Source organism: Malus sylvestris, chromosome 15 (assembly GCF_916048215.2).
Source record: "Malus sylvestris chromosome 15, drMalSylv7.2, whole genome shotgun sequence".
Lineage (NCBI taxonomy): Eukaryota > Viridiplantae > Streptophyta > Magnoliopsida > Rosales > Rosaceae > Malus > Malus sylvestris.
Window position 1 is genome coordinate 32,584,880 of NC_062274.1, and position 16,381 is coordinate 32,601,260.

The window sequence follows — 16,381 nt, forward strand, 5'->3', positions numbered from 1 at the left end:
GAAAGGTGTCGGGTTTTTGAGACTCAGAGCTTCTAGCTCCATGGGTTTTCTGGGGAGGATGAAAGCTGCAGGCTCTAAGATTGGCGTGGAGACCCCATCTACAAGATGGTGGTCACGGGTTCGAAAAAACCCTAGGTTTCCCGTTTTAATTTTTCGTTTAGTTTTTCAATTCAATTATATGCATATATAATTCAATTAAAAGGCAGATTCAATTTGATGCAATTCAATAGTATGCATATGCAAAAATATATTTGATTCAATTCATAGCAAATATCAAATTCACATAATTGCAACAATTATGATTATGAGGCATACATAATTTATGTAGGATCTAAAATTCGTAAAGCGTAAAGTTGGGTCATGCATCATGGTGAATGAACGCTATCAGGGTTGCAAAAATATCGAGTTAAAAGCCGTTATTTTGAAAGAACCTGATTGCGTGATGATATGGATGAACTGGTTTGATGCAAAAAAATTCTTCAACGTCAGATTCCTAAGCGCAGCGATAAGAGCGTGCTGATAACGTGTTGTGGTCTATTTTATCTGACAATATTTAGGGTGGCCGGCAGCAAGGAGAAGAGAGAAAAGAAAGATATGTTTGTGGAATTGTAGAGGAATGTGTGTGTTTTGTTATCCTTCCTACATTGTGCCTTTATATATAGTAGTAGAAGGAGAGAAGATATTCCTTCTTCCCCAAGTAATACAAGTTGTAATAGGAAAGGATAACTAGAATCAAATCTAATCTAGGATTTACACAATCACACTTAAACTAGGAATGTTTACAACATGCATTTTATTTTTTCAATAAATTGTAAGAGAGTTGTTGAATACTTAGATGAACACAAATTATATGCTTGTTCCTATGTTCTAATATTTTATAATCTATATATCATTCTATTTTACAATTTATGTATCCCAATGCAATTTTGTATTTATTAAGTATGAGCATGCAATTATATATACGATATGTAATAAATTTACTTAAATTCGTTTAGTTCGCCCATACGCCTAAGTTCTAGGTCCCAACTCCCCACCTGATTAACGTCTAAAATCTTTTAAAACTTTTGCTATTATTCTTCCAAAAATTTCGTACAAGTTACACCACCTTATCAAACTACCTCCATAAATTTTGACATAAAAAAAAGAAAAAAAAAAGACCTACATCTATAAATTTTGACAAAAAAAACACAAAGAAAAGAACTGCATCCATAAATAAGACAAACTCAAATCCGAAATACAACAAATTAAATTATGGCATTGTACAAGCTTTGATCGCCAGCACCTTGCAATCCAATCTGCACAACCAAAAACAACTTGGGAATATATATATAGTACTCGACATTTTTCGATCCAGAGCTCAACTTTCTCATCGTTTATCCTGTTTCTCTGAACTGTTTCGACTCTCTTATCGCTAATCTGCAGGTGGAGCAATATGCAGTTTGCTGGATAATCCATACCAGTTTTATTTCCTACCGAATACACCACGGTTTCCAATCATTTGATATAATGCACGACTTCGATGTTTTGTTTAGAGGTTTAACGAGGGCAAACGTTGAGTTCCCATCCTTCTCTTCCTAAGTCGTTCTGCAATGATGAAGGATAGCTCAAGAGCCTGAGAAGCATTGAGCCTCGGGTCGCAGTGGGTGTGGTAACGTGAGCTCAGATCATCAAAAGTCACTGTTCGCGAGCCTCCAATGCACTCTGTCACATTCTGCCCAGTCATCTCCAAATGAATTCCTCCTGGGTGGCTCCCTTCTTGTTCGTGCACATCAAAGAATGCTCGTACCTCAGCCTGCAAACAAATACAATATACCAACCATTGTTACACGAAGACGATGATTCAATGACAATGATAATAAGTAAATAGATTGATAGGTAACAAATTGTGAATACACAAGGGCATCACAATCTTGCATATAATAACTTTTACGTCTAGTAGAAAACCGACATATTGATTGAGTCTCTTTAAGAACTAGATGCTAGCACCGATAAAGTGCCACCAAAGGATTATGAGCACTTTACAGTCTACAGGACATTTTCTTCAATACTAACCTACATGGCATGGATTGTTCAAAATAATGCTGACTTAAACGATATGCAGTTGCAGTATTGCTATGTTGATTTATATGTATAGGTGGTGCAACATGATCAAGCAGTCAATGCTACTACCTACAACAAATTATTAGAAAGGGAAATACTCTGAGATTTTTCCGTTTCATGTTGATTAGAAAAGAAATTATACCAAGATTGAATCAAATGGACGTGTTTTGAGTCCACAGGGTGCCTGGATAGTGTTTCCATGCATTGGATCGGAGACCCAGGTCACAATCTGCCCTGCTTGGCGGACAGCCCTAATCAAATGAGGAAGCTTGACTCTCATGTTCTCAGCACCCATTCTAGCAATGATTGTGATCCTTCCTGGCTTGTTACTAGGGTTCAGGATTTCGATGATGTTAACAAGATCTTTTGGGTCCATCTTATTGCTCACCTGCATCACAAGTATCATTTTAAGCCTTTTTTTTTTAGAAGAATCATTTTAAGCCATTGAACACAACTTTACCCGAAAAAATGAACCCGCAGCTTAAATTACTGACACTTTTAGTCACTCAACAACGATGAGTTTGATCTATCAGTGTACACACAACATGTGAAGCCACTAATAACAATGAGATTAATCGAGAGTTTAAAAAATCCTACCTTGATGCCGATGGGATTGGCAAGTCCTCTTAGGAACTCTACATGGGCACCATCCAGTTGCCGGGTACGCTCACCAACCCAAAGCATGTGGGCGGAGCAATCATAGTACAGACCGGAAGTAGAATCCAATCTTGTGAGTGATTGCTCATAGGCCAGATGCAGACATTCATGGGATGTCCAGAAATCAGTTGTTGTCATGATAGGATGATCAACTGTAAGTCCAGCAGCATTCATGAACCCTAAAGCCTCGTCGACCCGGCTAGCCAGTTCCTGGTACCTGTTGAATCAATGTAACAGCGCAAATAAGCAAATTTGAAACTCTTCAGTCAGATATTCAAATTTGATTATCTTTGAAACTCCTACGAGTCCAAATTCCGATTTTGTACTAGAACATTCAAGTATATGTTTTAGCATTCCTTATAGTCATGTAAAATAATATGGATAATATGGATAGGGATCTAAAATTTTAAAATGTGGGTTGAGTGCATACCTATCTCCCTGCTCGCTGTGCTGAGCAAAATCAAGATTCCATTGAGTAACCCTCTGCATAGCAGCATACCCTCCGGTGGCAAAGGCCCGAAGAAGGTTCAGAGTTGCCGCAGATTGGCAATAAGCTCTTATCAACCTCTGGGGGTCTGGATTTCTAGATTTCTCATCAAAAGCGTCACCATTGATGTTATCCCCTTTGTAAACCGGCAACTTCACCCCATTCTTCTCTTCAAACTCCGCTGATCTTGGCTTCGCGAACTGACCCGCCATTCTTCCCACCTAAATGAACAAACCCCGCAACTCTCAATCGTCGTCCAACACAGTTTTTCTTTTCACATTTTGTTTTTTTAACTAAAAACTCGTTATGTAACTAGTTTCACTGAAAAATTGAAAACTGAAATGGTTATAAAAAAATTCTCAGTCCTCATCCAACGCACCATTCAAATCAATAAACCCGAAAACTAAGGTGACATTTGATAATCATTTCTTTACTGAAAGTAGTTGCCAAACAAGTTTGCGAAAATTAAAACTAAAACTAAAAACTGAAAACTGAAATGGTTATCAAACGGTATCCTAAAACACTAAAACAAAAATCAAAGATTTGTCAAAAAACCAGACGAGATCGTCAAAAACACTACCTTGATAACAGGCATTTGTCCTCCAAACATCAGAACAACACCCATCTGAAGCATGATTCTGAAGGTGTCCCTAATGTTGTTGGCGCTGAACTCCTTGAAGCTCTCAGCACAGTCGCCGCCCTGCAAGAGAAAAGCGTTGCCCAGGGCCGCCTCGGCGAGCTTCTCCTCCAAGTGCCTGGCCTCTCCGGCGAACACAATCGGAGGAAATGACTCGATGGTCTTGAGCACCGTCTCCAGCTCGTTCACATCCGGGTACTCCGGAAGCTGCAGGGCCTTCTTGGATTTCCAGCTGTCCAAGCTCCATTTTCCGGAAACCGGCTTCGCGGGCGCCGCAGCGGCCTTTGGAGGCTTCTCGGCGACGACGGGGGACTTGCCGGAGTCGGCGGCGGCGGCGGAGATGGGGTGGAGGGTCTTTTTCTTGGAAGGAAATGGGGAGAAAATGGGTTGGTGAGATTGAGGGGTGGGAGGGGAGAGAGAGTGAGTGTTGCAGATTGATTTGGAGGACAGGGTTGCTGGGTTTGTGAGAGCCATTGCTGTTGTCTCTCTCTCCTCCTCTTTCTTCTTCTCTCTCTTACTGTCTGAAGAGAAAACTGAAATTTCTAGAGAGAGAAAGAGAGCAGCAAGGTGTTTGGTGAGGAGGCTGTGAGGAGGAGGGGTTTGGTTTGAAGGGGTTTATATAAGGATTTTGGAGGGGAGGACTTCAACTTGAACAAACAGGTGGGTAGTTGGGAAAGGAGGGAAGAAGGGGTATTTTGGGAAATAAGTGAATTATAGGGTCAGTGGGTCGCATCTCACATGGGTATTATGAAGCGCAATTAGGTGGGGGCATAGGGGCATTAGAGTCTTTTTGGTAGGGTAAGTGAAGGTGCAATCTCACCAACCGTGGTCGGATGCTTTCCCTTATAATGTTTATTATCTCTACTAATTAATAAAACATTTATTATCAAACAAAATCTTATGAAATTATTAATTTAACTTTCTAATTAAAACAGAACATGAATAATAAATATGAAACAGAAATGTAATTTCACACAACCAAATTTTGATGTTTTTTTATTCAAAGCCTCACCTACATGTAATCCTAACATATTTCTAATTAAAATAAAATAAAATTTTCAAAAACAAAAATAAAAAAATTTCTATCATTCTCTCCCACATTTTCTTTCACTCTCTTCCACTCATTCTATTTCAAAAACAAAAATAAAAAAATTTCTCACACACTTTGTGTGTGCCCATATGCTAGTTTTATTAAGAGAAGAGCCCTTGTTAACTTTTTTCCCCACTTTTTCCAATTCTGCCCTCACTTTTTAATACACAATATTGACATGAAGAGGGCAAAATAGTAATTTTATACCTTTTGACAAAATGACAACCATATCCCTATTTTTCTATTTTACCCTTTTTTATACTTATTTTTTCAATTTTACCCTCACTTTTGATACACAATATTTACATAAGGAGGACAAAACAGTAATTATGTAATATTAAAAAAATATGTACTTATTAAAAAAAATTGTTCACACACACAAAGTGTGTGTTCTCTACTAGTTTTATTTATGATAAGTGTTACAGAACTCTCTTAAAAATGAGACTCTGTCACCTTAATTTTTTTAGCACAATATTTTATAATATTAGGACAAAAATTGACATTAAACTGTTAGGTGATGGTGAGTTCCTAGAAAGTCCCATTTAAAAAAAAAGGTAATGCTAAAAAAACTAAATTTGTTTGTAAATTAAATAACATGAAAATTGATGATTAAGTTATTACTTAAGCGTTGATAAACGTGCTCATTCCTATTTGTGACAAATCATTTATTTTATAAATTTGTTTACAAAGTTAGTCTCTTAGTATTACCCTTTAAGAAAATCTCCTTAGCATTTCTCTTTAATTATTTCATTCATTCAATTTAGCTATCAATTATATTATCATATGGTCTTATTAGCTAATGAGTGTCAATCTCATAATTGCCCCAATTATTTCTCTTCTTTTTTTCATCCAGTTACTACCCTTCAATCAATGGCGTAGCCAAGATTTTTAAATAATGAGGTCATAAGATCAGCATAAAGCTTCATTGGGCCATTTCATCGAGCACCTAGTAGGCACTTGTCAATTCTTGTTAGCATACGCCGAAAGTTTATGCCAATATATGTCGATAAGTACTATTATTTATAGAGACTTGTCGAAGGTGGATGCAAGATATTGTGGAGTAATGTTGAAGACTACTAAGATTTTTCAACTAAAGTACTTTATTCAAGAAAAGAGGAAATGAAGACAAATATGATAAAAGAAAATAGAAGCAGAAAAAGGAGGTTGTAATTTAGTTTGCATTACCTATTTATAGGTGTCAAATACAATATACAAACAAATATACATGGTATTTTTGGAGTTATTTGGATCAAGGACAACTAATGATCCTATGCCATCAATCAAGTACATCTACCACCAGACAATGTATTATATATTTTTTTAAATCACGAGACAGCCTCATAAGATGTTTTAAGTTTGAATTTTTTATTCTTCCGTTTAGTTTTAAATTCTAATGATATTTCTCTCTACTCATAACTTATAAGTACAAAGTTTTAGGTTGGAACTGAATCTCATAAATTATAAGTTCGAATATTTGATACTAATTTATTCCATCACTCCTTACTGTAAATATAACGTTGTATTTAAAACAAAGTCGAATTTTTTATTCTAAGGAAACATATAGCAAACGAGTCTTTTACTGTCAAAAATGGTCTTTTCACTATATTTGATGATTAGATCATTGAAATTTTAAAATTTAAAAGGAAAAAGAAAAGATATGAAATAAGATTTGAAAACTCAACCATTATGTTGGGTCGCTAGACTTCTTATGGATTGATGTGACCCGTCACATGTTAGTTTTTTTCTTGGTAGACCAGTCACATGTTAGAGCAACTCCAGCGGGGGAGGTTGCTCGGGGGCCAGGACTTCAAACAGAACCAAATTGTTGGGGGGATAGGGTCCAGCGTTGGGTAGCCCGAGTGACAGGCGAGGCCTGAGGAGCAGGCCCGACGTCGATTGCCAGCCCGAGAGCCCGAGGGCTGCGTTAGGCGCGTGCGTTTCACGCGCACGTGGGTGCGCGTCTTTCGATAAAAAAAAAGGATTGGGGCCGCGGCACCTGTTTTGAAATGTTACCATTGGGGAAGCCACGTGGCTTCCCCATGTCTATTCAATTGCAACGGCCTTATTTTATGGACCGTTGGATTTCCAACGGTAAAAAATATTTAAAAATCTCATTTAATTTCATCCGTTTTATCTAAAATCAACGGTCCACGTTATTAGGCTTTGTAAATTTAAAAAAAAAAAGTTTAAAATTCTGAAATGTTACCGTTGTGCCACGTGGCACAATCTGGAATGTTGGAATTCAATTTTTTTTTTTAAATCCAACGGCATAAATTAATTAGGTGAATAAAAAAATTTTAAAAATGTAAAAAATTACTTAAAATCCGAAAAAAAATTATGAAAAATTATCTTTGCGGATAATGACACGTGGCACAACGAGAACGATTAAAAATCTTATCCGAAATTACAAATAAAATTCTTTTGAATTATTTTATAAATAAATAAAATACAAATATTTTATTGCTATTGACTTTTCGGATAATGACACGTGGCGCAACGAGAACAATTAAAAATCTTATCCGAAATTACAAATAAAATTATTATGTATTATTTTATAAATAAAAAAATAATAATATTTTATTGCCAATTGTCAGGGCTATTCAGTGCAGGGGTGGAGATGCAAAAGGCAATTGCCACGGCAATTACTGTTCATTAAGGGCAGTTACTGTTCACTGGGTGAATTAAATAATGAATAGTCTGGGGGGAAGGCTCCTACACTGGAGTTGCTCTTAGTTTGGCCAACATCTCTATTCGAATTCATATAATAATTCAATCGGATGGCACTAAAATTTCATCTCAGCACAATAAAATAATAAAATAACTGTAAATATTGGTCAAGTTAATGGTGTAGGATTCTTTCTTCTCCAAAATTCATTTCACTCACCTCCCCTCCCTTCTCCTCCCCTCTCACTGTTCTCTTCATCTTTCTCTCTACAAAATAACTACAAACATTGGTCAAGATAATGGAGTAGGATTATTTCTCCTCAAAAAATGTTGACGTGATTTGGAGAGGCATGAAAATGGAAAGGAGAGAACCTGGATCCCAAGTTAATTTGAAAGAGAAGGTCCTATGCTAGGTGCAAGTCAAGGTCGGACAATATAATAATAATATTATTATTTTTGTTAAGCAAACGATGTTATTTACACTAAAGGGGTGGAAGAGTGGACGCTAAGCTTCACAATGAGCTATTATAATAATGTGGTTCAAATTCGCCTTTAGTGATAATCGAATATAAAACCTATTACTTACAAATGAAGATGAATACTAATAAATCATAATACTAATTGGCAATAACATATTATTATTATTATTTATTAGAGCATATTTAAAACATGGAATCAATTAAACGGATATTAAATAAAAGGTGAACTCAATAAAAATAAATAAATAAAAGGTATTTGAATGATTGAGGAATATTCTCGACCTTAACACAATTTATGTGACCTGTCGCACGCTTTTCTTCGGTTTTTTATTTCTGGGAAATGAACTTAAGCAATACATGCCACACGACACATGCCTTTCTTAAGTTAGTTGCCTCAAATCTTAACTAACCCAAGTTTTCTTCTCAGTCTTGTTGTGCCAAGTTGCCAACTTTGCGATGATACTCCTCTCACTTTTTGGAATATTTAATTATTTGAAAGGCGATTAGCAGGAAAGATTACCATTTGACAGAAATGATCATGCGTCATTATATTATAGTTGTGTTATTGTTGTATGATTACTATGTTGTCATTATTAAAAAAATGAACATTACTCCAACCAAATGTCAAAAAATAATCATCCAAGCTAATTGCCCATATTTGTAAGGGATGAGAAAAGATGTATGTGAAAATAAACGAGGATAAGACGGAAATATGGAATAAATTAGGGTATAATTTTCATGAGTAATTTCATACCTAAAAATTCATTTTTCAGATTTGTCCTATAAAAAATAGATGGAAATTCAACTTTTCTTTTCTTTTTTTTCATTTGACCAAACAAATGATAATTGATTCGTTTTTTTTTTTTTGGTCAAAGGTACCTTCATTACAAACAGAACAAGATTACAAAAAGGAGGTCCAAAAACAAAAACAGACATAAAACAACAGAACGGACCACCCAAACAAACATAAACAAACAAAAGTTTGGCCCAAAACAGAAATTGGAGCCCAAAACAAAAAAGCCTAATACAAAAAAACCTAGCAACTTCATCAAACTTTCTGCATGCACCGCTGCCAGCAACACCAAAGAGGTGACCAAAATCTCGACAGGTAAAGAGGAGACCAAAGCCTTGACATGTGATCTGTAGAAGATGGTATAGTAGCACCCACCCGGAGCTAGCAACAGGCGTCATCTTCAAGCGATCAGAGAATGAGTCAAACATGACTCTCAAACTATCCGACCCACCACCGCAGACATGAAATCCACAACTGTAGGAAGGACTAAGAGGAGCACCAACAGCGAATGGATACAAAAAGATATCAAAAGCAGTTAGCCCAAAAATAAAAACAGCCGATAAAACCTTAATAAGAAGCAACCCATAGCCAAATCAAACCAAAAATGGCAAGCAAACCCAAAGCAAAAATCGAATCTTAAAGTGCAATAATTGAAATTCCATCGGGTCTGAAACGGTAAGATCTAACTTTTGGTTAAGGGATAGGGAATTGCAAATTCATTTGTTATAAGTAAATATATGCTTAAAATAACCTTATGTTAATTCCTATTCAGAGGTGTTATTTTCTTAAAGTAAAGCTCGTTTGGATATGCTTTTAAAATGACCAAAAATGCTTTTAGTGAAAATGTTTTTGGAACCAATCCTTAGTATGCTTAAAATAACCTTATGTTAATTCGTATTCAAAGGTGTTATTTTCGTAAAATAGAGCTCGTTTGGATATGCTTTTAAAATGACCAAAAACGCTTTTAGTGAAAATGTTTTTGGGACCAATCCTTAGTAAAAATACAAATAAATCATGAAAAAAATCACTTAAAGTGCTTCATGGAAGAAGCATATAACTAGTGCTTCTTACAGTAAGCATTAAAGTGTTTTTAGAACCGAAAAACATTTGTTCTAAAAGCGTTTTCAACCATTTTAAAAGTACATCCAAACGAGCGCGTAATCATCCTAGGTTATTTGAATTAACTTTTTGTACATTTGACCGGTAGCGAAGCTAGAATTTTTCGTCAGGAAGGGCAAAAATATAACTAAAATTATACAATAAATTAGTTACAATAATTTGTTACCAAGCTGGATAGAAGAACAAAAATGATGTGGTCTTAAAAAGAAAAAAAAAGTTAGAAATGAATAAAAACAAAAAGTCAGAAGATTGGTTAAGAAAATAAATAAATAAAAGAATATAAAGGTGAGGGAAACAAAAGGTGGTGAGGACCATCTTAAAGAGAAACAAGGGATGCGTTGTATTGAAAAACATCATCTTCAAAGTCGCACGCTGCCTCTGCAACAAAAACATTTTCATATTCTCAGCCCCTTTTACCTGAACTTGGAATAACAGCAAGAACCAATTCATAATCATATTCGAATACCTTGGAGAATCAAAGGCTATTTTATAAGACATTTGGCATCATATTCATCAGATTCCTCATTTTTCAACTAATCACCCACGCATGTGAGATAAATATGATCGCTGATGGCTTAACAAATTTAGTACATCTTTATAATCATTCTTGTGTTTGGTTTAACAATGTTCCCTCTGTTATTATTCTCGTATCGGTTTCTCGTTGTAAATTTACTTTTCTTGTTAGAAACAAATAATCAATTCTTGAAATATAAATTTATGATTAGTTTTAACTCAAAGGATTAGAGAATCTCCCAACAAAAAATTTAAAAAAAAAAAAAAAAATCTCTTCATATGATCTTACTTAGCTGTTTCAAGGTATCTCTATTGCATGGTTGCTAAGACGTAAATTTCAGATATTATAATATTTTTGGCTTAAATGTATGATCCCTGTGTTATTGCCGTAATGCCATTTGCCCAATTTAGTCTTCCTATTTTTAATTTAGCCAATTTGGTGCTCATGTTTATGTCGTTTAGCCAATTAATAACATTTCATCCATTCTCTATTAAAAAGTTCATCAATTATTGTAAACTTATTTATAAATTATCTACTTAACTTAAATATTTGACAATGAAATAAAATTAAAAATTAAGAGAAAAATTACTCTTCCACCAACTCCTCGACTTCATTCCTGACGTTCTCTCATCTTCCAATTTTCTCCCCCCCCCCTCCCCCTCCTTTTCGATGCCACAATCTTAAAGATTGTTCATATGAGATATTTTATCTCTTATATGTGTTATTTATCTGTAATCTATTTCAATGATCCAACTGCCTAACTTATATGTCTTCCGTAAAAAATCACCCAAATATAAACCATATGAGTGTTGGATTAAATTTAGTGTTTCGTTGCAAAAATGTATTCGTTTATTTTCTTTATTACAAAAGAATGTCTTAGTGGTTTTGGATTTGTCAAATTTTTTTTGTAAGGATGACTTAGGAATGATGTATTAAAATATAGACAGTTCAGAACGTCGAAATACATTACAAAGTGGGTCATACAAAACGAGTGTCAAAATATATGTGAAAAATGTGTGTCCCTGAATTTCAACCCTTTATATATTTAGATAATACTTGCATCTCCTCATGGGAGGAATGCACATATCACACCTTTTATGAATTACATATATTCATCGTATAAATTTTATAATCGAAACTGAATTTCTTAATCATCATTTAAAGATAATCACTATGAAAAAAATATTCGACTCAAAAATAGCTTATAGTAAATTAAACAGATCTGATTATAGTATTTATATAAGAGGAAATTGTAGCAATGACCTCTTAACTTTGACCCAATTTGAGCAATGGTCCTTCAACTTAAAATTCATGACCAATGGTCCCTCCCTCAAAACGTGTAGATATGGTCATTTCGTAAACTTCGTCTGAACTTCCGTCAAAATGATTCGTGTTGGAAGAAACATTGCTACAATTAGGTTAAAGTTGAGGGATCATTGCTCCAATTGTAAACTTCCACTACTAGAATTTTGGCTAAAAGACACCCTTTTCATTGGTGTCTATTATAAAGAATGGACACTAACATTGGTGGTAAACCCCAATTGCCACCAAACAACCACCAAATAGAAGTACATGTCCTATATAGAAGTCTCTAATGTTACAATCACCACCAATTAGATAACAGTGGCACAATGAATAGTTACACCTTTGAAATATTATATAATTTTTATACATCGATGTCTATGTTGTAATATGTTTTTTTTTTTAAAGGGCCCATTAATCTGGGCACCCAAATATATATATATATATGTATTATATATAGTTAAAAGACCACGTAGAATTGTATGTTTGCTGTAGTCTTCTGTAACCAATCACATATTCATAAAAAAGTATTACAAACGGCACGCTTTCAAATAAAAAAATTTTAAAAAAAAGGTACGCTAAACTACAACAAAATCAGGTCTAAAACCAATGAGCTATACTAAAAAAATATGAAACTGACCGTCAAAGTACGAAACAGAACCATGAAGACCCTTATGTAGCTGCTACTGTTGGTTATAGAGCACAAGTAACTTGGCCGACAAAAATTTCTCATAAACCTGGGGAGGTACAAGAGGAAAAAATTGAGCACTATACCACAGGCAACAATTAGCAAACAAACTCAATTAATCTATGCTCATAGTGCACAAATTCTAGTTCGGTACAGTTCAATTTGATGCCAAGGTAAGTAAGGTAAATACTAAGCCTGAACTGAAAATAACAGGGAGAGAAGTCAGCCAAGTAGCTACCAACTTGTAACTGAAAGTATTACCTTAAAATTAAAGAAGAAGAAATTTACTCAAGCTAATTGTGGGGTTGGAGTTGCAACCCCAACTAATTAGACTGTTATTATATAAAATAAGTGCTCAAATTCATATAAACATTACTTATGGCTCAGCCCTTGCTCAAATCCTTGTAAATTTTCATAAGTTTTCTACGACACCAAGTTCAAGCAAAATCATCTTCAACAAGCAAAAGCACAACAATCATACCCCGTTGAAAGCAAAAGCACAACTATTATATATGGGAAAACTACAATACTTGGAAAAATTAATAGGGCCTAATCTCAAGTCAATGAAAGAGTTACCTGGGCCTCATCAAAGGTTAGAGCTCCATGGGAAGAGATGGGAAGCACGTCTTTTATAAGCACACAATCAAACAAGTGTTCAGCTTCTACAAAATTCAAACAAAACACAACATAACAGAGACATCGCACAATTATTTTACAAAATACATATAAATACTTCCAACGGAGATAGAGATAGATTAAATCGGTGCAAGTACAAATGGTTTGGTATATAGAGAACCTAGAATATACCTTGTGAACAAATAAAGAATATACATTTCCCCCTGCTTCATGCACACATATAATATCAACAGCGTGATGGAGCTTATTATGTCCATATTTGTTATGCTCTTACTCTCCCCCTTCGCTCTCTTCCGAGGCACCATCTGCAGCAGCAACAACACGATATCCATCCAAATCAGACACTTCCCAAACACACAAGCGAAAACGAAAAATGCAGAGATAAAAATCAAAACCCAATAGAACAATCGAAGAAAACAATTAAGAAAAACCCATCAAAATTTTTAGAAGATTATTTTAAAAAACAGGGGAATAATACAAATCCTTGGACGAAGGCGCAAATATGGCCTAGAAAATCCCAGAAGAAGCAGAAGACTCCTTCGACCCGAAAAGCTCAGAGGCAAAGGAAGAAGACGACGACCCAGTTTTCTTTCTTCCCTCCATTGCTCTCTCCCTATCATAAACCTAAACCTCTCTCTCTGTTATATATATTGACATCTAGTCTGCAATGCAATACCTTGGTAACTTTGTGAACTTTCACAAGCCTTCCACAAGAAGAATTTCGCCCTCGTCAACGTTATCAGCATTAGTTGATTTGAATAAAGATGATAACCCATCAAAAGATACAGAGGAAGCAAGCATGTATAATTAATTTGCAATTAACCAGCAAACCTGCAATCGATCGATCGAGATTAAGAAAACAACAGGCCACAAACTCACACAGACAACCCAAGAACCTGCTTGCTGTTTCTGAGTCTTTATTCATTTGACACAGTCACTAGATTCACTACACACACTTAACTTATGCGGCTCTTTTACTAAGCCCGAATCGAAACGGTAAAAATTGAAATACAGAAAGAGTTGCATTTTTTTCAGAAATTTCAAACCCAAATCGCATCCCTCAAACCCTAAACCCTAAATCCCTACCTCAAATTCTAAATCATAAACCTAAGAACTGAAATTTCAAAGTAGAAATTCGACTTCACAATCGAAATCAGAATAAAAACAAAGAAAAAATTAAAAGAAAAAAAAAAGAACCAAAACCAAAGTTCGAGAAATTGATTGAAATAAGAGAAATATTGAGCGCACACCTGAAAATAAGAGTTCGGGAATGTTCCAGCCGCTTTTAGAGAGGGACCCCAGCAGAGCGAAAGAAATCAGTGAGAGGAAGAGAAAATCTTTGAGAAAGAATTTGATGAAGGTAAGAGAGTGCAGAATAACCAAAGATTTTTATAAATTTTAACGAAAAGCTTCATTACCGTTTAATTTAATGAAAAATTATATTTTTACATTAAAATATTAATATTGATACTATTTGTTGTAGTTCTATTGTAATAAGAATTTGATTGTGTAAATCCTAGTAGATATTAAATATTGTAATCCTAAAGGGAAATGTTTTACCCTTCCTACTACTATAAATAAATGCATAATGGGATAGTAAATTATGCCTACAATACGTTATCAGCACGTTCTTGACGCTGCGCTAAAGACAATTTATTCTTCAATCAGGAGAGTATTACCTTTTAATCATTCTTTTATGATTAATTTATTTTATTAAATTGATCTACATGTTATTGATTCAATTTAATTTTTCTGTGTTGAACGTGATATAATGCATTGGAGATGCAATTCCGGCTTTCCAAGAAGGAACTTCTACAAATTCAAAGGCTTTTGTTGTTTTCTGTCAATCAGGTACGCTTAAAATAAAGTAAGATATTTGAAACGACTATGAATCATGAAAACATTCCCTATGATGCATGAATCCCCTACATTTATATTTACCTTCCAATATATATATTGTATATATTCATATATTTGTCAATATATATATTTGTTTCATGCATTACGTAATTAAATTACCATATGGAATTGTGATTCAAAAAATCGAAAGAAATTAGAACCAATTCAGGTTTGTTTTTTAACCCTAAGATTGTCGAAAAAAAAAACATTAAAACTTTTGGGAAATTTTTTGTGGCTGAGCCCAGCCTTGAAATACACCAAGCCTGAAGCTTGGGTATGTGACTGGACTATTTTTTTAGGCTTAAATTGGACCAAGCCTGCTGCTTGGGTTCATTGGTGCAAGGGCTTCAAGCCTTCTGTCCGTTCCAGAAGCCAGCAAACGTGCTGGGCTTCTCTCTCCTCGGCCATCGCCAGTAGCCTTTGCGCTACTGGGCCTTCCTCCAGCTCGGCCCATTTTCAACTGCAAGCTGAGCTGCACAACAGCCTTTCCAAAGCCCAATATCAGCCAAGTTTTTTTTTTCTACTTTGATGGGCTGTTTATTTCAGCCGTGGCCCGCTCTTGCAGTCTATCTGGGCTGCCTAGCGCAGCCAGACCCGTGGCCTGAAGACCAATCTATAGGCTGTTTTTGCAGCCTCACCTCGAGCCCGTATACCCCCCTAGGGCATTGCCTCCTTACGGCACCCAGCCCTAATATTTTTGGGACTATATTTTTGACCCAATGCTATTATTTTAGCATTCTAAATAATTTAAACCCGTATCTTAATATTATTTTGCTTCTACAATCGACCCCAAATGGTCCCAATTTATTAAATTAATTAAAGGTGACCTGCAGTCCATTAATCTGATAATGAATCCAAAATTATTGACATGAATATCACTTTTAGACAATTATTTCGTAGTTCCGAAGCGCTCACACTTGAGTTCCTGAAGCAACCCAAATCCACTACACTTGGTTGTATATTGCATTCTGTGTTCTTGCAGGAACCTCTCCTTTATGAACTAAACATTCATAAACTAAATTGAACATGTAGTTTCAAATTTAGTGCCTTTGAAACTCGAAGATTTCATAAAACAATACATCCATGAAAACCCGACGTTTTTCATGAGAGCCATGTCTTAGAACTCGAATGTTCTAACTTTGATGCTTATAGGTGATTCTTTCCCATAGCAACAATCATAATCTTGTTCCCTCTAATTCAGTGGATTGTCGAATCGTCAGAAGTTTGATTTTCTTGATTTGGGCGTTTTCTAATAAAAACCACTTTATGTGGGGTACAAGACGTGAATCTCCACTTGACTATCAAGAAGTTGATAA

General features: G+C 35.2%; 1 protein-coding gene and 1 long non-coding RNA gene across 6 annotated transcripts; both read right to left on the reverse strand.

Moving 5' to 3' along the window:
- Nucleotides 1–1,186: 1,186 nt before the first annotated feature.
- LOC126605495 (phospho-2-dehydro-3-deoxyheptonate aldolase 2, chloroplastic-like) lies at nucleotides 1,187–4,484 on the reverse strand. Its single transcript, XM_050272906.1, has 5 exons — nucleotides 3,825–4,484; nucleotides 3,188–3,465; nucleotides 2,698–2,974; nucleotides 2,243–2,488; nucleotides 1,187–1,792 (listed from the first exon to the last, which is right to left on the reverse strand). Exons 1-5 carry the CDS (start codon nucleotides 4,353–4,355, stop codon nucleotides 1,529–1,531), a joined length of 1,596 nt encoding a protein of 531 aa, XP_050128863.1. The 5' UTR covers nucleotides 4,356–4,484; the 3' UTR covers nucleotides 1,187–1,528.
- Nucleotides 4,485–10,140: 5,656 nt separating this feature from the next.
- LOC126605500 (uncharacterized) lies at nucleotides 10,141–14,541 on the reverse strand. Of its 5 annotated transcripts, none has more exons than XR_007616970.1 (5): nucleotides 13,843–14,384; nucleotides 13,338–13,471; nucleotides 13,107–13,192; nucleotides 12,483–12,579; nucleotides 10,141–10,404 (listed from the first exon to the last, which is right to left on the reverse strand). It is a non-coding gene; the product is annotated as an uncharacterized LOC126605500 (long non-coding RNA). The 5 variants fall into 5 exon arrangements; XR_007616969.1 differs by having other exon boundaries at nucleotides 10,141–10,443; XR_007616972.1 differs by lacking the exon at nucleotides 10,141–10,404 and adding an exon at nucleotides 10,429–10,448.
- Nucleotides 14,542–16,381: the final 1,840 nt, after the last annotated feature.

Excerpts from the sequence above, each read along its gene's own strand:
- LOC126605495 (XM_050272906.1), bottom strand. The coding sequence starts at position 4,355 with ATGGCTCTCACAAACCCAGCAACCCTGTCCTCCAAATCAATCTGCAAC. Across the intron at positions 2,975-3,187 it reads CACAGCGAGCAGGGAGATAG|GTACCAGGAACTGGCTAGCC; the intron begins GTATGCACTCAA and ends TTGATTCAACAG. Across the intron at positions 1,793-2,242 it reads GTCCATTTGATTCAATCTTG|GCTGAGGTACGAGCATTCTT; the intron begins GTATAATTTCTT and ends ATTTGTTTGCAG.